This window comes from Athene cunicularia (assembly GCF_003259725.1).
Source record: "Athene cunicularia isolate RWA chromosome 15 unlocalized genomic scaffold, athCun1 chr15_part1, whole genome shotgun sequence".
Lineage (NCBI taxonomy): Eukaryota > Metazoa > Chordata > Aves > Strigiformes > Strigidae > Athene > Athene cunicularia.
Genome location: NW_020799121.1, coordinates 1135333 through 1162107, shown reverse-complemented (window position 1 = coordinate 1162107; position 26775 = coordinate 1135333). Strand labels below are relative to the sequence as shown.

At 54.2% G+C, this 26775-nt stretch overlaps 1 protein-coding gene across 4 annotated transcripts in view; it reads left to right on the top strand.

Annotated features, from left to right (window-relative positions):
• OSBP2 (oxysterol binding protein 2) overlaps positions 1 to 26775 on the top strand; it is a 131231-nt gene that overhangs the window by 85897 nt on the left and 18559 nt on the right. For 2 of the 4 annotated variants that reach the window (XM_026860051.1, XM_026860053.1), the window contains 5 exons: positions 18218 to 18416; positions 20057 to 20174; positions 20871 to 20937; positions 21337 to 21504; positions 24548 to 24793. In XM_026860051.1, the coding sequence (XP_026715852.1) occupies positions 18218 to 18416; positions 20057 to 20174; positions 20871 to 20937; positions 21337 to 21504; positions 24548 to 24793 (798 nt within the window). Of the gene's footprint in view, positions 1 to 18217; positions 18417 to 20053; positions 20175 to 20870; positions 20938 to 21336; positions 21505 to 24547; positions 24794 to 26775 lie in introns of all 4 variants that reach the window. The other 2 variants (XM_026860050.1, XM_026860052.1) reach the window with 1 other exon arrangement.

Sequence of the window (26775 nt, the reverse complement as noted above, 5' to 3'; positions counted from 1 at the left end):
AAGGGCTTCCTGAGACAGTGTCTTGCATTTTGGAGCAGCTTTGGAGGTGCCTGTGCAGCGCTTTCCCCATAGAGAGTTTGTTGATGTTTTTGGAGCAGGGATGGCAGTGTGTCCTGAGTAGTGCAAGGTGATGGTGAAGCCCTTGGCGCTGCCGGGAGTGGTGGGGGTTTGCTGTTAGAAGGCAGACTGGTGGTGGTATGTGGGCAGGGAATTGCTGGGGAGAAGATTTCTCCATCAGCTTTTTGGGATGGGACGGGCAGAGCAATATTCGCTGTGGGCAGGCTAGAGAGTTGTGGTGTTTGTGACATGATAAAAACTTGAGCAAGGCTGTTTGTACAGTGGGAAATAGCATAAAAACTGTTGTGCAGGGAAAAAACAGCAGAAACATGGTTTGTCCAAAACACCGAGCGGTTAAGAGGGGCCAAGTAGGGAGTGAGGGATGTGTTTTCAGGTACATGTCAGAGATCTGTTTTTAACAGCATCCTTTTGCACTTCAGCTCATGGCTGAGTGTCTCGAGGAGATGTCTGAAGCAGGACAGGAGCGGAGTGGCAGCTCTGAAGGAGTGGTTGCAGCTCTCCCAGCTTGCTGATGAGCCTGTCATTTAGGGGGGAGATGATGGAGCTGTGGGCAAGGGGATGCTGACTCCTAGGAAGCAGCAACACTTTGAGGGGGATGGATTAGAAAGGCAGGAGGAAAGTGAGCAGGGCAGGATTGTGGGGGCTGGGAGGAGGGGGACCAACAGCCTGACTACCCCCCATGGTGGGCTGGTGCTCCCAGCTACGCTGTCTTTTCCTGCACAGATCCTTTTTTGTGCCTTGATTTATCTTTTCAACATGGGGTTGCTGCGTGGACCCTGCCCGGGGAGTGTCTCATGGGGTGGGGGGGATGGCTCTGTGCAGTGCAAAGATCCCGAAATCTTCTGTGTTGAAACATGAAACATCGCTACAGGGAAGCACATGGAGTCAAGCCATCTCCTGGCAGTAGGTGAAAATACACCCTGCTCCTGCCCACCTCAATCCTCACAGGCTTCTCAGGGCCTGGGAGCACAGGATGGTTTTGACAGACTGATAGTTCTTTGCAGGAGAAATTAAACCACTCTTGCTTGACAGCTTTTCCCCAGAGGGGTCCCAGCCGGCAGCGACAGGCTGGTGCTGGCACAGGGATGCTCCATGTCCATGCTCTGCCCTGGCCCCAGCACCAAACCTTGCTGATCCGCCCCACCCAGAACGGCCAAATCCTGCTCCGAGGGCATCACCTCTGACTGCGCAGCAGAGATTGGCTTTTGCAGGAAATGCTGAGGCTCACGTCTGTGCCTTGGCTGGCTGGGGATGTGGACATGCAGTGCTGCTCGTTCGTCACTAAGGTCGTGCTGCATTCACTTCTTTTTCAGTTGCATCCCTGAGCAGTTTTGAGGGGTTTGGACCTGTGAGCTGTTGGCCTGTGACCAACCCTCAGGAGCCATCTGCTCCCGACCACTTCCCAAGCTGTGCTGGACACCCAGGAGTTAGTCCCAGGCTCTGCACTTGGGTCCTGCTCCTGGCTGGGACCTGTGCGGATAGTGTGCCCAGCTGGTGGGCAAGGGACAGGGCAGAGCTGGGCTTTGCTGCCTGCAGCAGGATGGGATGGATGCTCCAGGCCGGTGCTTGTGATTTCTGTCCAGCTGCATGTGATCCGATTATGTAAATGTCCCCGGAGCCGCGGGGAGCGGCAGCTAGCAAGTAGAAATAAATAAACATATATGTAAAAGAAAGAGCTTTTCTGTGAAGGTGACCTCCTCTCTGAGTGCTCTGGGTGCCTGCCTTGGTCATCTCTGGGTGCTTCTCGAGATCGGGAGGAGAAAGCAGCTCGGGCTGCCCCTGCGCGAGGGATGCTTGGGATGATGGAGGAAGGTTTGGGCAGAGGCAGAGTGGGACGTGCTGGACCTTTGCATTACAGGTGAGGATCTGAAACACAGAGATACTGACTGTTGCAGCGCTTAAATTTAAGAAGGATGTCCGCGAGCGACCAGTTCGCTCTGCTCCCATCTGAAATCTTGGAAATCTCACATAACTCCACACCGGGTGAGACTCACAGCAGTTCAGCCTTGCTGGGACCAAGACGCCCTGTGTCAGCAGGTCTGTGTGGAGCGATGAGGAGACACAGAAAAGCAAGTTGCAATCTGTTGCAAGGGAGGAGTGGGAGGTATGTAAAAATAAGAAGCAACAAATTAAAGGGATAATGAGAGGCACGGAGACGAAGAGCGCTGTGCTGAATTGTGTAGACTTGTAAGGAACCGGGAAACCTCCTGTCTCATAATTTAGCAGCAGGCAGCAGGCAGGAAGGCCGTGTGGACACGCTGAGGAAACCAGTTTGGGCGTCAGGAAGAGCTCACAGTGCTGTGGGTGTTGCTAGAAATAGGCTTTTAAAAGGAATGGGGTTTGCTACAGTGAAGCTTAGAGGTGGCTGAATGGCATACGAGCGTGTGATAGCTGTGCTCTTCTTTTGCCTTGCTTTGTGCTTCCTTAAGGGACGTGAGCATGGAGAGCAGCAGGGCTTGGTCTTGGTCTTGCGTCACTCCTGGGTTAGTTTGCATTTTTCCTCGAGGTTTATGAGGAGCTGAGGTGGAGGAAGGCTCTGCCAGGCCAGTGCAGCCTGGGCAAGGAGGGGTGAGAGGCGCAGCTGGGGCAGGGATGCGGTGCTGGGTGGGAGATGCTGAGCAGGTAGGATTTCGTGAGGAGGGAGCCCTGCGTGGGCTGGCGTGGAGCAGGCAGTCCCGGGGACCCAAAGTGCTCCACGCCTGCTCTTATGAGACACCACCGTGCCAGTGGCCACCCAAGCCCATCATGCAGAGGGTACCGGCACCCGCTTCAAGGCAGAGTGACTTCCTCACTTGGGTTTTCCTTTCCCACGGGAATGGACCTGTCTGGAGCACCAGCACCCCGAGGCATCAGCAAAGAACATCCTTCAATCCTGTGAACCTGCAGGGAGGGTTTATAAGGAGGTGAAACACAGTGCTTGAACCGGAAGTGAGACCAGTAGCAGTATGTGCTGCTTGTGCCCCAGGGAAGGCAGCTGCAGGCAGTTTGTTTAAGCCTCTCCGGGATTCCCAGCAGCATCCCAGGGGCTGCACCTTCCATACCCTGCAGTGTGTATCCTTGTGGAGCCCTCCAGGGCCATGCTCCGGCTCAGCAGCAGTTACGGGGTGGCCTTGTGCCACGCGCCGGTGGCTTGAGGAGCAGCCAACCTCTTCCCGAGGTCACACTCCACTCCTGGAGACTCCGAGGGCACCATGGGTGGGTTTGCAGAGGCTCTGAGTGCTGGAGCTGGGGGGTTACAGCTGCTCACACAGTTTATTTGGAGACCTCCTGGGTGCCAGTGCTGGAGCGATCTGCCTGGGCAAAAGATGGACTTTTACAGAGCTGCCCCTCTGCCTTCCTGTGTCCCAGCTTCTCTGCTGTATTTGTGAAGGGCTGAGCTTCCTCTGCCCCCATGGGGATGCTGCTGTGATTAATCTGGACTCCTAAAATTGTTTCCTATTAAACCGGACTGATACTGAGCATGTGCTCGGAGCAATGTCAGGTTCACCAGAGCTGATGTGTAATTTCTAATGATTTATTTTAGTTATAGGTTAACTGCCATATGTGTCTGTGTTTGCTTGCAAAACTGCCTAAAGCTGGTAGAAAAGAGACTCCCTGGGATCTCCTCCCCGCCCCGGGACTCAGATGCCAGAGTGACTGCGTGGTTGGGGCGATGCTGCTGCTGCAGACGTGGCTGGGTCCTGGCGCAGAGCCGGCTGCCGGCATGGGCGGGTGTGCGATGCCATCCTTTGGCGTCCCCAAGCCCATCATGACACAGGCAGGAGGATGGACCCAACCTCTGCCTGCACAGCCCTCCCAGCATCTGGGACAGAGATGTGGAGCAGGGAGGGAACAGCAGCCTGCTGGGCTGCTCCCAGTTCACCCCAGTACAGCCAGTGGGGCTGGAGGAGCTCTCCACCCTGTGCATCCTCATAGTGCAGGGGTTAATACAGGCACTGCAGTGAGCGAGCTCCAGCTTCAGCCCCTGGATTTGACTCATTAGCGGCAGGGATTGCCCCCAGCAGCCCTCAGTGGCCTCAAATCAGAGGCAGAACCTTATAGTGGGGCAGGGTTTCTCTTCCCTGGGACTGCTGCAATGGTGAGCACGCAGGAGGAGCTTGTTCTCGCCTGTAAAACAGCCTCTGTTAATTATCTGTGCTGTGCTAACGACACACGCACTAATCAGTGCATTGAAAACCATGTCACTGACCCAGAAAACCCACGGCCTCAGGATTAAGTCTCTAACCCAACCCTAATCCTCATCGGATGAGAGGGCTGCAGCAAGGGGTCCGTGTGTCCTGGGCGTTTTTGCTGTGGATGTGCCGCGCTGATGCATAAATAACTGGTGGGTGCTTTGCTGTTCCCTGGGGGACGTGGTGGAGGGTGACGGGTGTCCCTGGCGTCCATCCCTGCCTGCACGTCTGCCAGGGTGGGGCTGGGGTCCAGGGGAGTGGCGGTGTGAGCCCTGTCCCTGCGCTTGGAGCTCCTGCAACTTCCCCTGGAGCATCCTTTATTGCTTTTTTATTTTAGAGGTTTCAGGGTATGTCTGATCAGATCTGTCCAGACAGGCAGTGCCTTCCTCCAGCTCCCCTCATCATCATCATTTATCCCCATGGGTTGCTGAGTCCTTCCGGCCAGATTGTCATGCCTGTGGGTGCTCAGACCTCGCGTGTGTCCATGGGGCCTCTGTGCCAGCCAGGGGCTTTCGGCTGGTGCTCCTGCAGACAACTTGCTTTATCCTCCCTGTGCTTTGGGTCTTCTCACCTCTTCTCCTACTTATGGTGCCCATCTGACCCTCAGGAAGCTTCAGACTCTGTCCTGGGGCTTCCCTTGAAGCCTTGTGCAGGAAGATGGGGGACACAACTGTCACTAGCACCCGAGGATGCCTCTTGCAGCTCTGCCCTCCTGTTTTTCGGCTGAGAGCAATAGCTTTTCTATTGCAGCTTCAGAGGAGAGTTTTGAGTGTTTCTGCCCGTGTAGCTGCTGGATCAGCAGGGCTGCATGTTGGTGGGCTTAGCATGTCGGAGATGGGGATTGCGCTGTCAGCAATGCCTGATGTTAATCAGCAGCTCTGCTGAACCATGAGACAGCCCAGCTGGGCATTGCTTCTGATGTCAAATGTGGTGCTGTAACCAGGTGAGCCCTGCTCAGACCTCGTGTGGTCCTCAGGCAGCTGCCAAGTGTCTTTGCCTGGTGGTTATTGGCACCTTGGGGCAGGATGGGGACACGGGGAGGGCAAATACTAAAGCGTCTCTGGGTAGATCCCTTCTGGGGCTCTGCTCCTGATATCACAAGGGTTGTGTTTGCTTCTTGCCCAGGCTGATGCACTGAGATAATTCTCTCTGGCTCTTTCTTCCAGTGTCTGTCAAAAGAGAAGGCACTGAAATGGCAGCACTGCCCTCCCATGGATTTACCCAGGAAGAAGTTACGGCATGGGGAGATGAGGGGGATAGAGGGGTGCTGCTGCCAGACAAGCTGCTAACGGCAGCCTCTGCTCCTGCAGCACCTCTCCTACAGCAGAGTGGTTTGCAAAGGCATTTCACGAGGCTGAAACTGGCTACAAACTGAAGCAGCTTCCTCCAGATCCCAGGGTTGGAGCTGCCCGCAGGCAGTGGCAGCTGCTTGCTGCCACCGCAGCTGCCCGTTGTGTGTTTGGGGGCAGGTGCTCTTCAAGCCTGGAGTTTGCTCCATCCGGCAGAGGAGAAAAGAAGCAGCCAACAAGAGTCTTGTTAAATCTTGCTTTATGAGAGCTGTTTGCAGGACAAAGCTCCCTGAGCACACCACAGCCAGGATCTGGCCTCCAGGTGTGCTAAAAGTGGAGACTGGCTGCTCTGGTGGTGTGCAGTCCCCCACTGCTGCAGTGGTTTTTGGTGGTTTGGGTAAGCGAAGGGTAAGGAGGGAACTGCAGCAGCTGCCTGGAGTTACATCCCCATGGGGGAAGAGCTGGTGCTGGGAGCTTCCCAGGGAGGTGATTTTTGGCTCACGTGGCAGTGGAGGTGCCCTGCTGCTGGCTGGGTGGGTAGGAGCATCAAAAGGAAGAGCCAAAGACACGAGTGTTGATAAAGAAGAACAGTGAAACCCTGCAAGCACATGATTCTGCAGCAGGAGGTCCCAGCATGAAGTCTCAGATCCCCGTGTAGCTTCTGTACTGGTCCCAGCATGTCCTCGGCACATTGCAGTGCACAGCCAGTGGATGCTGCCATGAGCTGCTCGGCCAGGTTCGGGGTGGGAGGGAGCAGTACTGCCGGCATGCCAAAGCATCCAGCAAATGCCTTAGTTGTTTTTCTACCAGAGAGCAATGCTTTGAAAACCAGGCCCTGTGTCTTTCCCAGGCCATGGTGCCCGGCTGTCATTGCTTTGGCCTGTAACCGCTGGGCAGGGTTGGCTTGTTCTGCTTCTCAGAGCCATAACATTTCTTTTTATTGCGCCGAGAACGCAGTGATGACGGATTTGGTAGCCTGTGTAAAGGCTGCGTGGGTACAGGATTAGAGCCTATTAACACAGCCGGGCTGGCGGATCTGCCACTGTTTCACACTAATCCTCTCTTTATTGCATGGGGTGGATTACATGTCTGTAATGGCACTTGCTGCAGGCAGAGTCTGGCTGCTGTGCCAGCGCCGGCCCCGGACTGCCTCTGCTGCTTTGGACCCAGGGTGTGGTCCTCTTGGAGGAGACGCCCCCTGGGTAAGGTGTGTGTGTGTGTGTGGTTGGTTAAGCAGTGCTGAGCCTGCTTCATGACAGGGAACACTGGTGTCTTCGTCACATTTAGGCAGGTGGCCCAAAATAACATGATAAGGTCCTAGTCACAGAGGGACCTGGGGGGATTGACAGACGGCTGAACAGGAGCCAGCAGTGTGCCCAGGGGGCCAAGAAGGCCAAGGGCATCCTGGCTTGTGTCAGCACTAGCGTGGCCAGCAGGGACAGGGAAGGGATCTGAGCCCTGTGCTTGGCACTGGTGAGGCCGCCCCTCGATTCCTGGGTTCAGTTTTGGGCCCCTCACCCCACAAAGGCCATTGAATGACTTGAGCATGTCCAGAGAAGGGCAATGGAGCTGGTGCAGGGTCTGGAGCACAGGTCTGCTGGGGAGCAGCTGAGGGAACTGGGGGTGTTTAGTCTGGAGAAGAGGAGGCTGAGGGGAGACCTCCTGGCCCTCTGCAACTCCCTGCCAGGAGGGTGCAGGGAGGGGGGATGAATCTCTTGAGCCAAGGAACCAGCGCCAGGCCCCAAGGGAATGGCCTCAAGCTGCCCAGGGCAGGGTCAGGCTGGCTCTGAGGAAGGATTTCTTTGCAGAAGGGGCTGTTGGGCGTTGGAATGGGCTGCCCAGGGCAGGGGGGGAGTCCCCATCCCTGGAGGGGTTGAAGAGTTGGGCTGACCAGTGCTGAGGGATCTGGTGGGGTTGGGAATGGTCAGTGTGAGGGTCATGGTTGGACTGGAGGAGCTTCAAGGGCTTTTCCAACCCAGATGATTCTGTGATAATCCAAGGAGGCTGTGGATGCTCCATCCCTGGAAGTGTTCAGAGCCAGGTTGGATGGAGCCTTGAGCAACCTGATCTAGTGGGAGGTGTCCCTGCCATAGCAGGGGGCTTGGAACTGGATGATCTTTAAAGGTCCCTTCTGACCCAAACCATTCTATGGTTCTGTGATTCTAAATAAAACTCCCAGAGACACAACCATGAGACCAGATCTGACTCTCATCCAAGTGTAGATGTTTCCATCTTGGACGTCTCTGCTCTACTCTGGTGCCTTCCCACTCCCTGTTGGGATGCTAATAAGACTTTTCCATATCCGGGCATTTCTGTAGCCTGGATATAAAGCTCCTTCCAATGTAACACTTGGAAGTGTGGAGAAAAAAAAAAGCAATAGGGAGTGGATGATTTTTGGTTTTGAACTCACCTACTGTCCTCACAGTGCAATGCCACCTTGTTTTTTCGTGGTGTCATGACCTGGCGAGGCTCAGCACCTTCTTTTCAGGCTCTCACCACCAGCCCTGCCCCAGGGAGAAGCAGCTCTCCGTGTGCCTGCATCCTCCTGCTTCAGACAGCCAGGATGCTCGTGAGCTGGCTGAGGGTCACTCCAAGGATCTGGGACAGATTTGTCGTTATTTAAGGTCTGTGTTGATCTGGATGTTTCCATGCGCTGCTGCTTCTGCTGTCATGGCAGATGACTACACTCAAAACCACGTCTCATTGTGATCCGACTGTTCCTGGGAGATGATTTGAGATTCAAGCTGGCTCCATCCTTGTATTTTCCCTTTTGCTTTCTGCTCAGAGTATTTCGGTGGGGAGAGAAGGACAAATTAACCCTCTCTCAGGGTATCTCACCGCTCTGAATCCAAACAGCTAATTTTTATGCTGTGCCACGTGCCTGGAGCGCTGACATGGTGTGAATGTGTTCAGAGCTAAAAAGAGGATCAGAAATTGTCCTTCCCTTGGGGGGTGTTTTGCAGTAATCAGCAGCGCAGATGTGTCCCAGGGTTTTGATGACTCCCAGGAAGGAAGGGAGCACTTATCTCTGAGGCACCAGACGCATGCAGAATGGCAAGGCGCTCTTTCCCTTGATGAATGAAGTGACGGCTCTTGCTGTATAATTCACTGCTGAAAAAGAGATGATTGAATGCATCTGGCAGTTGTCTTCTCTCATGTCACTCTTGGGTGATGAAGTGGTCCTTGTCCCATGGGGACAAAGGAAGGGTCTGGTTGAGGAGCAGGAGATGTTGCTCCCAGAACAAGAGGTGCTTTTCCTGGTAGTTTTTTTTCCTCCACAAAGGTTAGATTTGCAGGGCTGTTCCTCTGGGACGCTCAGGGCAGATGGGACTGCAGGTTTGAGTGCAGTCCCTTGGATCCATCAGCATTGCATTGGAGGTTGTGAAACACTCAGCCTTGCTAGGAATTTCCAAGAAGTTGTCATCCCCCGTGGTTCAGACCCTGGCAGAAATCTAGCATACCTCGATGTGATCCTTTACGCTTTCAAGCTAATTAACCTCATCTCTTTGTTCCTGTTATCTGATTTTGACTGTCTGCTCCTGTTGAGGAACCAGGAGCACTGCAGCTCTGCAGAGGTGTCTGCAGGCGGGTGACACCACCACCTTGGCAGGATGCGGGTGACCTCGGGTGATCGTTTTCAGCCGCATAAATAATCTGCAGGCTGTTAATGACATTCCTATTAGCTTGCAACAAGCTGTGAAATCTGGTATGTTTGCTGCTAGAAATGTGTGAAAGGTGCTAAATTTGCCCATCGCGGCAGTGAGTGCTGGGCAAGGTTACAGACCATGGAGCTGGTGGCACCACGTCTCACCTCCTGTTCCCCAGCAGGGTATTGATGGCAGCTTGCCTCTTCTTCCATGGGAATCTGCAGGAGCCTTGGTGGTGTTTTTCTGTGAAAACGTGCTCTTTTGGCAACCTTGGCTGTACTTCCTTGTCTTGATGGTGATTTACAGCTCCATCATCCAACACTGGGTTAGCACCTGCTACAACAACTTGTTCCAGCTACAGAGAGGAGGAGAAGCCATCTCTGTCCCACCTGGTTGCAGGTGATGCTGGGCTTCCCTGCGACCTTCTACCTGTACTGCAGATGGATGGAGCTTGCTTTTATCTTTAGTTGCCGGTGATCTGCCAGAATCTTAAAATGATGAGGGGTAAGCATAGGCTGGGACACTCAGGGGTGACCAAGCAGCCCTGCCCCTTAGCCGAGCCTTTCTCTTAATGATTTTCAAACAAGCTTGGGCTGCTGCTCTCTAACCCTGTCTCTGTGTTGTGATGATGCTGAGAAGTAGTACGGCCTCTGGGCTGCAACCACTGGTGGTTGGGCTTTGGGACACCATCCAGCTCTGGCCCTATGACAAATTGTGCCATGTCCTGTACCCCGCCAGCTCCTCTGTATGCGGGGGGGCAGCAGCTGGGGTGCTGGAGGATTGCAGCCTGTCTCCTGGTGGGGTGGGATGCTGCGTGGGTATAGGCACAGCATCCTCTGCCAGCCCCTCTTCTGCTTGCTGGAGGGTTGGTCCTGGGGGATCCTTTAAGGAGGACAGTGGTTCAAGTTGTGCAGGCAGGGTGGGATGGGAGGGGGGAATTGCCTTTTTCTCCAGGAGGCACTGAAAGCAGCCAACTGCTCCTGTGATGAACCCCACTCCGGGGGGTTAGTGGGTGGTTCCCCAAACCCCTGCGTGCACAGCGCCACCGTGCCCTGTCCCTGCCTGGCTGGGCTGGGGGTAGGAGCAGCCCTGTTGTGCAGGACCCGAGCCAGTGTCGGTGCTGCTCGAAATGCAGCAGCTGCATCGTGACAGCGATGGCTTGGTGGGATGTGGATGTATGGGCTGTGCCTTGGTCCTCCTCGTGCTGCAGAGAAGCTGTGGGGTGGGCAAACTCTGCAGGTGGTGATGGCAATATCTACATGAAGGCTGTATCTTTAGATGTGCAGAGCCTCCCACCCCAGCCATATAGGTTTCTTTCGCTTTTACTCTGCAAACTGGTGGCTGGGCTCTCCTTTGTGGGCTCTTCATCAAAGACCCACTTGCCTGCTGACCTTTGTGAGGATGGCCCATGTCCCTGTGCCAGTCTAACGTGGATTTGTGGCTGTGTCTTGCTTACAGCCCAGATAAGCAGTAACTAAATTTAGCCGCTGCTCTGTAAGGCTTTTATAAGCTGGATTTCAAGGTGTTGCTCCTGCTTGGTGACTGCAATTGTTTTCACCTTTGAAGAGGGGGATTAATGAAATGAATGAGTGATGACCTGGGGTGCTGGAGTTTCATCTGGGTTCATGTCCCCTGCCCTCACCTTAATCTGTGCCAGGACTGGTTTGAGGCAGTTGCTTGCGTCCCTCCACTGTCACCAGCGGGAGGTCACTGGCAGGGGCCATCCCTTTGCTCCTCAGCTGCCTGCAGAGGTAGGATCGCTGCTGCTGAAAACGGCTGCCTGCCTTTATCCCGTGTGGTTTGCAAGATCTGTTGCTGGTGGGGACAACACAACACAACCCACCGACTGAGGTGGGAAGCGGTGGTGTATGTGAGTGCTGAAGCAGAAGGTCTAGACTCCCCCTGGGTGCTCCCAGCCCCTGTTTGAGGTAAGTTGGGTGCTGGGGGGACAATGGGCAGCTCCTGGGCCCTCTGGCTTCCCCTGAAACAGGAGAAGGCAGGTGGACGACGATGAGGGGGAACAGCCTGGGGGCACCTTCAGCCCAGATCTTGAGCATCAGTTGAGCTGCTGCAACAGGGTCCATGGCACAGGAGGGGAGTGGAGCCAGGATTCATCCCAGAGCAGTGCAGAGCAGTGAGCCAAACCTGCCTGAGGTCAGGCCTCAGCAGAGTGGGGGCACGAAGGGATTTATCTCCTCCCCTGGGTCAGAGCTTGTCCTGGGACCTTGTCATGCTGTCTCCTGCTGCAGCCGCTCCTCTTTGGCTGCCCCAGCGGGTCGAGGTGCTGCAGCACTGCTCTTGGTGCTGCTTTGGGCACGGCTGGAGCATGGGTGGGGGTCCCAGGGCACTGCTGGTGTGCTTGGGGCACTGACAGCAGGGTCCCTGTGTGTCCTTGTGCACAGCATCTCCCACCCATCATCTGTGAGGAAGGGACATGTTATGCTGCACCTTTGCCTCTTCTGTCTGGGCTGGATCCTTCCCTGAGAAGAGACAAACCCTCAGGATTGGGGTCCCTTGGGAGTCTCCAGGCTCTTGGTGCCTTCCGTGGGGTCCCCGTCAGCGAGGATGGTTCCCCTGTTATGCTGGTGCCACGTTGGGGCTCCCCAGCAGCTGCATTTCAAAAAGCTTTTGCAGTGACTGAGCTTTAGGGAGACTCGTGTAAGGATGGGAAGCTGCTCCCTGTTTTGCTTGCTCCCTGTTTTGCTTGCTCCCTGTTTTGCTTGCTCCCTGTTTTGCTTGCTCCCTGTTTTGCTTGCTCCCTGTTTTGCTTGCTCCCTGTTTTGCTTGCTCCCTGTTTTGCTTGCGCCCTGCACCAAGGCAGCATGGTGACTGTTGGAAATCTGGCATCCGCTGCGTCCCTGCAGCAGTGCCTGAGCCTCCTGTGCTGCTCTGTAGAGGGTGGATTTACAGTCCTCACTTGCAAACATCCAGAAAACCAGTCAGAGGGTGGTGGGGAGATCCCTCTTTACAATTACTCACTCTCCCTTGCCAGGATGCCCGTGGTGCCAAGCAGACACCTGCTAACAGTGCATGGCGGCTGCCACTGAAGAACCAAAGGGTTAAATCCTGCCCTGGGCTGTGCACAGGTGTCTTTCAGCCCCCCCTGCATTAATGGGGGCTTCTCAGGCAGCCTTGGATCCCCAGCTACCCACCAGCACATGGCTGATGCAAGCTGGGTGCTGCCGTTTCGGGTGCAAGAAGCAATGAGGGACAGGGTGACTTGTTTTTGCAGAGGAGCAATCAGGAATCGGGTTGCTGGGTGATGCACCTGTGAAAGCCCCATCCCAGGGACCACAGAGCCTGACTGGTTTCAGGAAACCCTAGAGCAGGTACTTTATGTGCCTCTTGTGCTGCTGGGAGCACACTGGTGTCACCTGTGGGCCTGACCCTGAGAAACCAGCCATGGGAAGCTGCAAATCCTGCGCTGGGGTTGCTGGTGGGAGGATCTGGGCATTGGAGCAGCAGCTCTGGGGCTTCTCCTGTCATCAGTCCCGGGTTCTGGTGTGGCTGTGTGTGTGGGAAGTTGTGCAGAGAGCATCCCACTGTTGTGCCACCTCCTGCTCTGGCTGTGGCACTTGGTGCACATCTCTTTTCCTTCCTCCGTTCCCTGCATGGCCACTTGCTGCTCAGGACCTCACTATCATCTCCCAAACTCTCACATTGCAGGACATCCCTATTCCCAACTCTGTTTGCCTCTTGCCTTCACTCCGCTCTCCTCCAGGACTGTTTTCCTAGACAAATCATCTTGCTCTGCAGTGACACCAAACAGCCCATCGTGCTCAGCCAGTGGGGGAAAACATCTGGGTGATGGATGTTACCAAAAGTGGTGGCGAAGCTGTCCCAGCCCAGAGCAGAAGATCCAGCTGACTGGTCCCGGAGGAGCCTCATGAATGGTTTCCATCTGGATTTGTTTCCTCTGGGAGCGGTGGGCTGGCCTTGCTGCTGTTTCCCCTCACACTAAACAGCAGCCCCATACTGGCATGATGGCTGCGGCGTGTCCAGGGTCTCCATCCTGCATCTCGGATAGTGTGCGGCGAGGAGTTTCACTGGAAGAGGAGGGGGTGTCCAAGGGGAAGGTGCAGCTCTCTGGGCTTTTGCATCTGTAACCAGATGTAGGTCACGTCATGTCCTTTGGTGGAAGGCAACAACCAGCAGCGTTCTAATTGCTGCTGCTGACAGCGGGGGAGGAAATGGCCTCGGAGGATCACAGAATCCCAGAATCATCTGGGTTGGAAAAGCCCTTGAAGCTCCTCCAGTCCAACCATGAACCTCACCCTGACCGTTCCCAACCCCACCAGATCCCTCAGTGCTGGGCCAACCCGACTCTTCAGCCCCTCCAGGGATGGGGACTCCCCCCTGCCCTGAGCAGCCCATTCCAACACCCAACAGCCCCTTCTGCAAAGAAATCCTTCCTAAAAGCCAGTCATCCTAAAAGGATGTCAGACTGCAGCTGTGTTTGGTGCTCCTGTTTCTTTGTCTTGGGGAAGGGTTATCGCGGTGCTCAAGCTGGTGCTCTGTGAGCAAATCCCGTAACACAATGGCTGCTGGTCTTGGTTTGTCATTGGTAAGGGTGGGGATGGCCAAAACAGCCTTGGCTGAGGGGGTGTTGGTTTGAGCTGCTGAAGGGATAGGGGCTCCTGCTGGGTGGCCAGCTGAGACCATGCCAGCAGCCGTGGGGGTTGGGGAGGGCAGCCAAGCCTGAGGTAAGGACTGGGATTCATTTCCCTTCAATACCGACCTCCCTGAGGGAGATGCTCGTGTCTGAGCTACTTGCCCCCAGCTCACTGCAGCCTGGTGGAACTTGTGAGCTGCTCTGCACTTGGGGGTTTGGTGTGTGCTTTGGATCAGGAATGAGCTCTGTCAACAGAGACAGCAGTGGAAAAATACACCCTGAGCCCTGCTTGGGGCTACTCCCCCTCCAGTGAGCATCCTTGTGAAACTCTGCGCTGTCTAGCTGTAGGAGGTATATAACCAAATTAATAAGTTTAATTTGCTTGGCTGCTGCTGGCAGCTGGGGAGCTGGGTTCAGGGTTCTTGCAGGATGTTATCCTGTTGGCATGCTCGGCTTCGCTTCTCTTTCGGCCAGCAAACGTGATGCTTGTCTGGGTTGATCTGGATGCTCCGGGAGTGTGGCAGTTTGGGTCAGGCCACAGGCAGGGTGCTCGTGCCAGTGTCTGAATTACAGAAGAAGAGGGTGCAGAAAGGTGGCCCGACAGTCTTTTAAAAACAGGGAATAAACCCTGTACGTACCCCAGCTGGCTCCTAAATCCACATGGACACAAGTTGTGGGGTGCTGCCAGGAGCAGGCATCATCCCAACTTGCTGTGTGGAGGTACCGCTGCCTCCAGCGGGGTCTAGGGTCAGTCATCTTCCCAGAACATCCCATGTTTCTCAGTGGAGAGTCTGCAACACCAACAGCTGCTTCTCCGTCACTTGGAATTTTTATTTCTATGGCTGTAAATGAAGCCTGTTGGTGCAGGTTTCCCTGTGGGATACAGCGTGGATCCTCCGTGAAGCTCAGCAGCCTTGGGATGGGAAGACCCGAGGTTTTTTCTGTTGTGATTTTTATTTTGGATGGTGATTCCTGTTGAATGACAAAGTGATTTCTCCTCTGCATCCCACGGCTCCCAGCTGCCTGATGACGTGCTGGAGGGCTGCCTTCATGTGACTCCTCTGTAATTACCTCCTTTTCCCCTAATTTATCATTATACCTTACAAACTATGTTTAATTGTAGTAGGATAATTACAGGTGATTTCCTAGTGTATCGTTTTAAAGTGCTCAACCCCCTGAGCTGGGGGCAGCCAGCAATTTCCATCTTCAGTGCCAGCGAGCTGTGCCACAATGGGGGTTTCTGTGCCCACTGCATGTGGGCTGCCTGCGGAGAGGAACCTTTGGAGCAGATAATGAGCTTTACCAGGCCCAGAAGGTCAGGGCCGCTATCTCATTACTTGCCCTTGTGGTTTCATCCTCTTATCGCAATGCATCAGTGTAAAAAAAGAAGCCAGTGGTGCCAGCTTGGGGCATGGGTTAGTTTTGACTGGCAGGAAGCTTCAGCTTGAAGCTGGGTATGAAGGCATCAGGGCAGGGTCTGCCCATGGGTGGCTGCCAGTGGGACTTCTTGGGGTGAGGAAAGGAGCTGAGTTGATTCCAGATAATGAGGTGAAAACACAGTGTGAAGGACCCTGAAAATCTGCTGTCCAGTCTTGCACCTCCCCGTGCCGATGCACGAAGCCCCACTGGTTCTGTGGCTCCATGAGGAGGAGCTGGGTGGTCCCAGTCGGGCTGGGGGGATGTAGGATGATAGCACAGAATGGAATTTGGAGGGATGGGACCCTGACACCTCCCTGCTTGCAATCAGAGAAACAGCAAAGCGAGGGGACCTGCCATGCTGCTCCAAGCTTGCAGGAGCTACATTGCCCATCGTGGTGCTGAGGATGTGCAAAGGGCTCTGCCCCTCTCCTGTTTCCACTTGCTCTCCTGGCCAACGATACAGCCTTAGTGCCATTGCAATGTGGTGCTTGCAGGGGAATGTTTATTGAGCTCGGGCAAGTAGGGATCGCTGTGACAGCCGCGCTGAGTTGCTTCTTAGAGTCACTGATGGCCACAAATAGAAATCCAGAGGCTGAGAAGCTGATGCCATAGGACAAGCCAATGTTAAGAGCCTCCAAACACTTTCTGGCTGAATAATTTTTGCCTAGCAAAGCCGCATGTGATTGTGTCTTGTTAGAGAGCCTTGATGATGCTGAAGACTGATGTATGTTGGAGCTCACCCTTGGGACACTTGCATATACCCGTCTGAACTGGAAAAAATGGCTGGTTTGCAAGAGCATGGTCTGGGAGTTTAAATTCCTCCCAGCCAGCTTTGTGCTGGGACTGATCCTGCAGAAACCTGCCTGTGGACAGAGCTCTGTGCAGTGAGAGCAGGCAGGAACATCAGGGCTGGAGATTACACAAATGTACAATCAGGTCCTTGCATGCTGCAGGTGTCAGGAAGCAGGAGAGAGCAGAGATGAATACAGAGCAAAACATCCTTTTTAATATGATTGCTTACAGTGATTTTTTTCCAAAGAACAGACTCTATATAAGTAACAGCCCTATGTACCATAGCAGCCCCAAACTCGTTATGTTTGTCCTTCATTATCTGATCTGAGTTTGGTTCCTGCCTCTTTCTGTGACTGGGGGCTCCTCGGGGTGAGGCTGGGGATGGTGGTGAGCTCCCAGTGGACATGACAGTGTTCAGGACATCACTGAAGGCATGCGTGCCCACCCCCTGCATTTTTCTGTCTTATCATGGGATATTCATTCCCTCTGCTTCATGCTTCTTCACGTGAAATACGAAAATCTGATGCTTTCCTGGTGATTTGTTTCCAATGTTATTAAAGGAAAAACTTCTTTCCCTGGATGAGACTCAAATCCTGCACCTATTCAAAAGGAGAGATTTGATGAAGAACTGGTGTATCAGAGCTTTTCTTGGACAAATCCTGGTAAAATCAGGCCAGGTCATGGAAGCTGAAGCCCTGAGCCTGTTACTTGACCAGGAGATACCTCGATATTCAGGTGCCACCTGCAGCCCAAATTTAGAGTAAGCTCCCAAGAACTGAATAAATCACATGTGAAATCCAAGTAGATTGGAAGCATGAACAATAACTGAGTTCTGGGGATGGTTAGAAGTCTGTTAGACATTCAAAACTCTCTGGTTTTGGTAATTTTGAATAGTTTTGAGGTTTTCAAACCAGCAATTACCTAAAGAGGACCTCCCTTAGTATAGCAGTGAGTTGGAGCTGAAGCACAAGCACAGTTAATTTGCCTGCAGGTTGCCAGTCTGCCACTGAACTCCTATAGAATTTCCATAAAAATCATATTTTCCTACTTTTAAACGTAAGAAGCAGTTTAGTGTTTCCCAGCTTGCAGAGATTTAGAGGAGGGAGGAGGAGGTGCAGCCCTGCTTCTGTGCTCAGCTTCATGTAGGGTGGATTGCAGAGAAAGAGGCAAAGTTGAAGGGATTCAGTGTTTCAGTCTAATGTAAAAAAATAACCTAAAAATAGAGATCTGAGAGCTGTCTATCTCGTCAGACAATAGAAATAAAAATAGCAGCTCGGAGGAGCTGGCAGCATCCCATCCTGGAGTGGATGTCCTGCACCTGGAAACCTCCCTCTTGGCCTCGTGTGTGCCCAGGGATGGGCGATGCTGAGAGGGTCTCGGGGCGGCTGCGGCGGTAGTTGCTGCCCCCAAGGGGGTCTCCTGTCAGCCCTGGTCATGGCGTCGCTGCTGTCTGCTGCCTGGTGGCACAGGACAGGGGCGCTCTACATTCTGCCAGGCATTGCCTAGTGCATCCCGTGAGTGCTGCTGTCCCTGCGGCCAGCGGGTCCTGTTCCTCAGAAAAGAGCCCATCATGGAGAGGAGAGGACTCTGGCCATGGTGACTGTGTTCTGGGGGTAGGCCAGGCCCTTTGCTCTCTGCTGTGGCTCTGAGGAGGAGCTGGGCATCTTCCCTCTCTGCTTTCTTGGAGCAAAGGGCTCACTGGCTCCTGTCTGTGGTTGTCACCCCAGGGACTGTCATCCGGGGGACTATTGTCCTGTTCAGCTTCTCCTGATCTGCAGGATGGGGATGGAGGTGGCTGCTGGGGATCTCAGGGCATCTGCGAAGGGCTGGGCTTGACCAAGGTTTGTCTGAGCCCAGCCTGGGCTCCTGGGGACCAGTGACAAAATCAGGAACAGGAACCAGCTGCTGTGGGAGATGGGCCGTCATGAAGGCTTCGTGGTCTCAAGGCAGTTGTCCATGTTGCAGCCATCTCCTTGGAGATGATGTAGGTTTGGATGGTTGGAATTGAACTGACTTTACCCCCATGGGTATGGGGGATTGGAAAAAGCTCCGGGATTGCATTTCATAAAACCAGGGTCCTGGGACGGGAGGAAGGGGAGTGGTGGGGAGTGAGCTGTGGAGCCACCCCGTGTCAGTGCTGGCTCTGTGACAAGCTCCTGGGCTCTGGGGGCTGTGCCGGGTGCTGACATGTCCCTTCCTCCCTCCCAGGCCTGCCGTGATTTCCTGGACTTAGCCGAAACTCACAGCCGAAAATGGCAACGGGCGCTGCAGTATGAGCGGGAGCAGCGGATCCGGCTGGAGGAGACCATCGAGCAGTTAGCCAAGCAGCACAACAGCTTGGAGCGAGCCTGCCGTGGAGCCCCCGGCCTCTCTGCCAGCAGCACCGGCATCACCAGCACCACCAAGGGTGAGCCCCGCGGGCCCCAGGGCAGCGCCCTGTGAGAAGCCCAGGGCGGACAGTGGCTCCCAGCAGGGATGGGAAAGATGCACAAGGCAGTGACCTGTATGCCCGTGATTTTTTTTTAATGGATCCCATTACACCATAATTGTCCCCAAGATACAGATGCAGGAGAGGGCTGTGTTCCCAGCTCACTCATGTTATTCCAGGCTATTTTGGTAGCCTTAACCCTCACTGGTGGACACATCTCTGACTGCTGGAGGGCAGCTGCAGTGCTTGGGGAGGAATCCCAGGGTCCCCTGGCACTGCTGAGTTCCCAGCTGCATGGAGTGGTGGTGTCACAACCAGGGCTCATTTGCTGCTTGCAAGAGTTACTGGGCAATAAAATCTTAACAGCTTTGTATATTCGTGCCAAATCTCCTTCCCTGTGAGAGGCATTAGTTATAGCCTGGTAGCCCAAAACTCCAAATAGTGCCTTGTCTTATTTTTAAAGGATATATAGACTCAAGGGAGAGAATAGCAGCTGGTGTGGGGGATGATGGCAGTGCCAGATGCTGCCCTTGTTCTTGTATGGCCTCAAGGAAATGGCCTTGAGTTGTGCCAGAGGAGGTTTGAATTGGATATTAGGAAAAATTTCTTCACCAAAAAGGTTGTCAAGCGTTGGAACAGGCTGCCCAGTGATGTGGTTGAGTCACTATTCCTGGGGGTATTTAAAGACATGTAGCTGCAGTGCTCAGGGAAATGGCTTAGTGGTGGACTTGGCAGTACTAGGTTGACTAGATTAACGATTGAACTCGATGATCATAAGGGTTTTTTCCAACCTAAATGATTCTGCGATTGTGTGGCAGAGCTGTGGAAGACAGGGAGGAGATCGCTGTAGGGACAGGTGTAAATCCAGCCTGGCCCTGTCGCAAGGGGTGACCCTGCTCCTTTGTAGGAGTGTGGGAATGATGCAGGGAAAGAGGTTGCTGAACCCTGCCAGGAAGCTGAGGCAGTGGCTGAGCCGGGCGGGCCGCTGCGGCGCGGTGGCTGGAGCCAGGGTGGCTGTTCTGGTCCTGGCATGTGGCATCGCCATGCCGCACAGCAAGGGCAGGAGCAGCACTGCTACACCAGGTCTCAAAAGTCACCGCAGTTAATGTCTGCTCCCAGCTTCATAGTGATCTCTCCCACCACAGCAGAGAAGAGAAATGTTTATAAGTGCAGGGATGGAAAACCCAAGGGCTGGGAAATCTCTGAGCATCACCTGAAACACGTGACTTTTTTTTCTACTTTAATCCAAAACGGATTTCCCGGCAGACAGGGTGGTGCTGGAGTGGCAGCCACATTAGGCACGGTTGGGCGGGCGAGTCATGCGTGTCTCCTGGCTCAGGCAACCCAGTGGCATCTTTGGAGGTGGTCCCCAGCCTGGCAGGGAAGCCTTGAGTGCCTGGGCTGGGGAGGAGGACGCATGCTGCCAGGGTGTATCCTTGTTTTTAGGAGCTGGAAGTCGGTACGGCATCCTCTTGTTGTAGAACGGGATGGAGAGGAGGGGGACGAGCTGTAAAGGGAGCCAGTGCTGGAGGGGACAGTGAGAGGAGGGTGGGCTCTGGGGACAAGCTCGGAAAGGGGACCAGCAGCATCTGAGTATCTCAAACCCTTTGTGCTGGCAGGGAGTGTGCAGTCTGCAAAAGGAGAAGCCAGTGATGAAGATGAAGAGACAGAGTATTTTGATGCCATGGAGGATGCACCAGCTTTTATCACTGTAACCGCAGACCCCAAGCATCACAGGTACGAGCCCCTGCCCCAGGGCCACGCATTGCACGGGGCAACCTGACGAAACCTGTTCTGAGTGTAGGAAGAGCAGGGGACAGACAGTTTTTCTGGCTTTGTGCTTGGGCTTGAGGGCAGCATCCTTTCCCACGGGGCTACTCTCTGTGTACACATCCCCCAGCAAACTGGCTGCCTCTGCCCAGGGGTCCATCCTGCACCCGTCTGCTCTTGCGTTCCCGGAGTGAATGAGGCTGAGGATGGCCCCAGCTGTAACGAAGCAGGTGAGGAAGGGCAGGTGTCAGGCCCATGCTGCAGGAATGCTGAGTCCTCTGCCCCAGCAGCTGGTGTGAGCTCGTGGAGAGAGATCCCTCGGAAGAAGCAGGGAGTACCTCTGCTTTGTCTGCCTTGACCTCCTCTTACACCTCCCTGAGCCTCTCTCTGGGCTGGAGGCACCTGTGGTCTGAACCATGGTCACTCCACTGCTCTCGCTGGCAAAAGCAGAGGCTCAGTGCCCCTAGGCTGGGGCACGCCGTGCTGAGCACCTCCCCAGCACCTGTGCGTGGCCTCCATTATCCTGTTGCCTTCCCAGCAGCATGCTGGGGCGGTGCAGGGCAAAGCTCCAGGGGATGGTGTCTGTGTTCCACCAGCCTTGGCTCTTCTCCCCCCTCCTCTACCCTTTCTAGTGTTTACCAGCTGGTACTTTCCTCCCCACAGGCGTTCGGGCAGTAACCTGAGTGGGGCCAGTGAGGGCCACCCCGAGGACTGGAACCTGGAGGACAGTGTGAGTTGGCTGGGCAGAGCGGAAGGGGCAGTTGCGGTGGGATGAAGCTTGGGGAGAGGAGTGGGAGAGGAGAAGGTTGTTGGGGGGACTGTCCACCTGGGTGCCTCCAGTGTGGGGCAGGGTTGGTTGCTCTGTGAGCCATGGGCAAGGCACAGGTGTCAGCAGTCTTCAGCAGCACCCCAAGCACCCTCCTGAGGGAAGCAGGAAAGTGTTGGGGGGGCAGTTGTGCTGTTGTTTCCCCTGTGCCCTGGAGAACAGGCTTCCAGCAATGCTCCCCAGCGCAAGTGCACACAGTGTCTCCTGAGCTGTGTGGTTGCTGCTCCTGGGAGCTGTCAGGTCTGGTTGAGTCATACTGGGCAAGTCCAGCTTAGACCTGTGTTTCTTCTGTTGCTTCCACAGGTCTTTGAAAGCTCAAATCAAAGCAGCTACAATGAGTCCACTTGCAAAGATCTCCTGCCGAAGAAAAGGAGGCGGACTCGCATCCCTGACAAACCCAACTACAGCCTTAACCTCTGGAGCATCATGAAAAACTGCATCGGCAAAGAGCTCTCCAAGATCCCCATGCCCGTAAGTGAGCGTGGCGCAGGGCTGAGGGCCGGGCACTGCCATGGTGCCAGCCTTGAGGGTTTGGTTTGGGCACAGTTCTTGGCTCTTTTCTGTGCAAAGGAGTTGGATTACGGCTCCGGGTGGTCCTGCCAGGTGCCGTGATAGCACAGCAGCCCCGAGCAGGACAGGAGCGTGTCACCAGCTGCCAACCCCTTCCTGTGGGGCTTTTGCACTGGCAGAGCCTGCTGAAACCACCTCACTCCCCAGCCCTGCTCTGCTGCACCAGTGGGTTCTTGCTGCTCAGCTCTGCTGACTCTAAGCTCTAAGTTTTTCCCTGAAATTTATTTGCCCCTTGAAATCATCCATCTGCTGCCAGAGAGCCAGCACAGCCAGAAAGCTGAACCGGGCAGGAGGAGGCTGTTCTCAGCAGTGTGGAGCTACTAATTGCTTTGTGGTAAATGGCTCTGATGTTGTGGCTGTTACATTAGGGACGATTTGAATGGGATCAGCTCGCTCTTTGGGACTGATCCATTCTCCTGTGCCAGCTGTGGAGAGCCCTGGAAGCTTGCTGACATGAGTTCCAGGGCAAGCTGGAGCAGAGGGGACATTGCCTAAGTGTCCTCTGCAAATCCAACTGTTGCAGAGGCAAGGAGGGAACCAAGACACCTTGAATCCCTGAGGATTCCTACATTTCACCCAGGGCCTAGGAGAAGCCTTATGGCTGATCACACAGTTTGTGTCCTGAGGACATGATGCTTGGGGAGCATCTCTGCCTGCACCAACAGCACAGCAGGGCTGTGTTTTACCCCAGGGACAAAAAGTACCTTTATTTTCTTTGCAAAGAGCGGCCTTTTAGTGAAGGAGATATTGTGGGGACAACGTACAGCACTGCTGGGTGCTGTGGGTTTGCTCCTTGGGGTGAAGGCTTCCTGCAAATGGTCAGGAGAGGGTTTGCTGGCAGGGATCTGTCTGGAGGAACCCCCCTCATAGGGGATAAGCAGGATGTGCATTTAATTCCTGCAGATAAATAACCCAGTGCCTCATGTATACCCAGACGAAATGCTGCCCACACCAAAGCTCCCACAAAACTACAGCAAGTTTCAGAGCAAACCATCACTTCCCGGGCTGCTGCTTCTCTAGCAGGTCTTCAGCCCAGTAAGTGGCATGGATGGGACTGGGTGACATTGTAAGGTGGCCGTTTTCCCCAAACCCATGAAGTCCTAGCAAGAGGCTAGGAAGAGCTGTAAAGCAGCTGGGGGTGGCTGGGGGTAGTGAAGTGTGGAAGTGGAAGTGTGAACTGTAGCCCTGGAGTGTATTTGAGGTCCTTCCTTTGCTGGGTAAGAGGGGGGAAAGAGCATGTTACAGGGGCTTGGTTGCTGACCTGGCTGTATTTTGTCTCTTCTCTAAAGCACTGGCTGATACTCTCTGAGTAAGAAAGATGAGTTTGTCTCTTCTTTGTGCTATTTTCAGCTGAGATATACAGCCCAGCGCCATCCGTTAGCATTTCTGCAGCAACATCAGTATCAGATAAAGGCATGATGGATACAGAATTAAGCTCGGGATGTGAAATACCAGCAGCTGCTGATGCCTGGAGAGAGGAAATTTATATCTTCCCTATCAATCAAATCATTCTGGGAGCTACTAAAGCTGAGTTCAAACCTGGGAGCAATACTGCGCACACAGCAGCCCCCGGTGCTGGCTCAGGGGATGTAATTACTCCTTCCGTCCCTGGGGCAAGCAGATCTGGTTTCCCAGCACTGCTGTTTCTGTCAACTGTTCAACAGAGCTATGGGCTGTAAAGAAGGAGCTCAGCCCCATGTCAGCCACTCGCTGTCAGCTCCTCTCTTTGGGTATCTGTACAGACACAGAGTCAGGGAGATGCTTTGCACCCTGCAAGCTCAGCTGCACGTGGCATTTCTCTGGAAGATTCACCCCAAGAGCAAGCAGCCCGTGGTAAGGTAACAGGGGGCAATTTAATCTCCTTTCAACAGCCATTGAAATTCTCTCTCCATAGTGCAGGAGGAGTCGGTAGCTCTGTGAATGGAGACAGAGCTGCCGCATGAGGGCATCCAATGTGCCGCTGTGCTAAACGGACTAAAGGAGGAGGAGAAGGAAGCGGAGCCACCAGCTTAGGGAGGGCTGTTTGCAAGCGTGGTTAATTATAGTACAAACCATCAGTGAGCCTGCTGTGCAGGCTGAGTGATGGGAGTTTCTCCTTCCGTGCGCTTCACCTGATTCTTGGCAAATGAAGAGCATTTCTGAGACCTTCCCAGGGACGGGAGGGATTGAAAACCATCTCCATGCAGACAGTGCGCTCCTTAATTTTTCTGCTGAATGAACAAATCTGCAGCATTTAAAGAAGAAAACAGCTTTAGGGATTTTGCATTTCGGGTGGGTTCATCTTCCTTCCTGCATGGAAGGGTTTTGCTTTGCTGTTGCCTGAGCGGTGCTGATGGAGAGGATGCAGCTGCTGGTTTTGTTCTCGTGCCTCCTGCATCTCTCCGCCCTTTCTACATAACTCTTTTCCTTCTTGGGTGCTGTAAGATCCCTGCTGCTTACAGGCTAAATCCCCAAGTGGAGCAATCTGGAGTTTGTTTTCTTTAGTATGAAACATGTAACTTGGCTTATAGAATTGGTTCTCCCATCCTTCAACATCCTCCTCCTTCTAAAATATATTTCTTTGTTCTGAACTGAAAATAAAAAGTGAATTTCACATGGTTTCCAGGCAGAAGAACTTTTGAGACAAAGTATCTACATCTTTCAGTTATTTTGTCATGCTCTTGTGGCACAGTTCAGGGAGCAGAGCACGTATTTCTTGACTTTATTTAATGTTTGTGTGGTGCTGCAGAGGCAGCGTGTGCCCTGTGGGGCTGCTGCTTTGGTTTGGCACTTTCCATCTGCCCAGGATCCCTGGCTGTCGGAGCACACTGTGCTGTGCTTAAGGAGCCAAATGTGTGGGATGCCTGTGGTGAGCAGGGCACAGTGCTGGGGGAAAAAGGCAAAGGGTGAAGTGCCCGGCTTGGCATCTCCCCTGCTTTGCTAACCCTTACTTGTTCCCTTCCAGGTAAACTTCAACGAGCCGCTCTCCATGCTGCAGAGGCTGACGGAGGACCTGGAGTACCACGAGCTGCTGGACAAAGCGGTCAAGTGTGAGAGCTCCACGGAGCAGATGTGCTTCGTCGCTGCGTTTTCGGTGTCTTCCTACTCGACAACTGTCCACCGCACCGCAAAGCCATTCAACCCACTGCTGGGGGAAACCTATGAGCTTGACCGGCTGGAGGAGTTTGGTTTCCGTTCCCTGTGTGAGCAGGTGAGCTGGAGGCTGCCAAGGGGCTCTGCCTCTGCCCTGCGGCCCGTGCCCAGCCAGAGCAGCCCTTCGCTTCAGGAGATGCAGCATCTCCTCGTGCTGAGCCTTCCTCCTGCCTGAGACAGCTGGTGGGTTGCTGTTGGCACTGGCAGAAACAGCAGTGGGCACAGCCCAAGCCATTTTTCAGAAGCAGGGTGTACCCATCCCCACCAGAGCAGGAGGTGGGGAAGACAGGGAGGAGAAAGGTGCCCATCACCTTGTCAGCTCTCCTGGCCACCTGCCTGGAGCTGGGGTTGCTGTCACATCTCCATACTTGAGCAGAAAGGGAGAAGCTCTCATAACTCTGCAGTGATGCCCCCAAACTGTTTCAGGGTGTCTTTGGGCCGGAAGGTGTCTCAGGGTCTCCTTTCTTTCTTGTTGGACTTAAAATTTTTAGTTTCAGAGCCTGGGGGCAACCTGAGAACCTCTGACTGCCCCGTGCTGTAACCACAGAGCACATCTGGCACACATCAGTCGAACAGCAGGTCTTAATTAAAAACCTGGAGCGCTTAATGAGTTGTGACCTGTGAAGAAAATTGACTGTTTAATATTTAGCACACTTGGCTGGTCCGTCCTGGATTCCTGGGGAGAGACGGGGCCATTTATCACCCCTTTCAGGCAGGACATCACCTTGTTATGGGCAATCTGTTCTCTGTGCCATCTCAGGGACAGAGCAACCATTGTGTCTTTCAGTGTTCAGAAGCATTTAATAAAAATCACAAACCTCTGTCAATGCAGAGGCCGATGCAGGTCCAAGATCTGCAGACCTGTTCTGCAGACCATGCCCTGAGACCTGTGGGGTTTTTGGAGGGGCGTTGCATGGGAAAAGGGGCTTGCTGCTGATCTGGACATGCTGTGCTCTGCTACGTGATGCCCACAGCAGACATCAGACACGTGGGTGGGATGTGCTGAGAGTACACAGTGGAGAGGCTCAGGCTTGCACCAGCATTCCCATGTCCCCCTGATGTGGTTTAGCTTGTCTCTGTCCCTCGTCATCATCTTCTCCAAGTCGTGGCCCTTCGTACCCGGGTTTGGAGCAGATGCTGCCACGGGTGCCATGCCTGATGTCAGCCACCTTTGAGTGTCCCCAGTGGTGCCCATGTGGTCTGTTCCAGCCTTGGGAGCTCATGCCCTTGGCTGCAGCAAGCCAGGACACTGCCAGCCAGAGTGTAATGAACTACAGCTGCGAATGTACCTCCCTTCGTGCTCTGCCCGGCGCCTTGCCTGCTCCTGGGAGGCAGATCAGAGACAGCAGCGTCCCTCCAGGCATCCCCCGGTACTTTGCTGTGAATGTCACAGCACTCAGGTCCATCCACCTCAGCAGCATCACACCCTCACCTCCCCTCGCTTGGCAGCGATTCCCTTGACCTGATGCACAGCCAAATTCCCCAGCTGGCTTTATGCATGGCAGAGAGAAATTAGGGGTCTCTGTTCTCCAGCACCTCCCTGGTGCCACGTCTCCCTGGGCTGTCACCCTGCTAAGCCTGATGTTAGAGGAAATGGGTGATTCCTTACCAGGATATTCAATCCATCCCTTAGCCAGCAACATCCCTCATCCTCCCGGGGTACAGCTGGAGCAACAGGGTGTGTTTATCACCCTCATTCAGGCCGTGGTGGTGAAACCCAGTGCTGCTGTCAGGTGCTGCTGAACAGCCCTGACCACCTCACTCCCGCATCTTGCCATATCTTTCCTCATTCCTTCACACTTCTTTTCACCACCCTTCTTCCTCCATCCCTGTCCTCTCCCAAATAAATAATCTGCCCTGAATTGCTTTTTCTGGTTGGTCCAGGTTTTCCGACATCTGTACCCAGATTTGGTGTTTCTGACACCTCCATGTTAGGTGAGCTTTAGGGCAGCCTGAACTCCTGGGTGCAGCCCTCCTGCCTGCTCCTTGACTCCTTCCCTCGCTGGCACAGCACATGAGCTTCCTCTGAAATAAGATTCA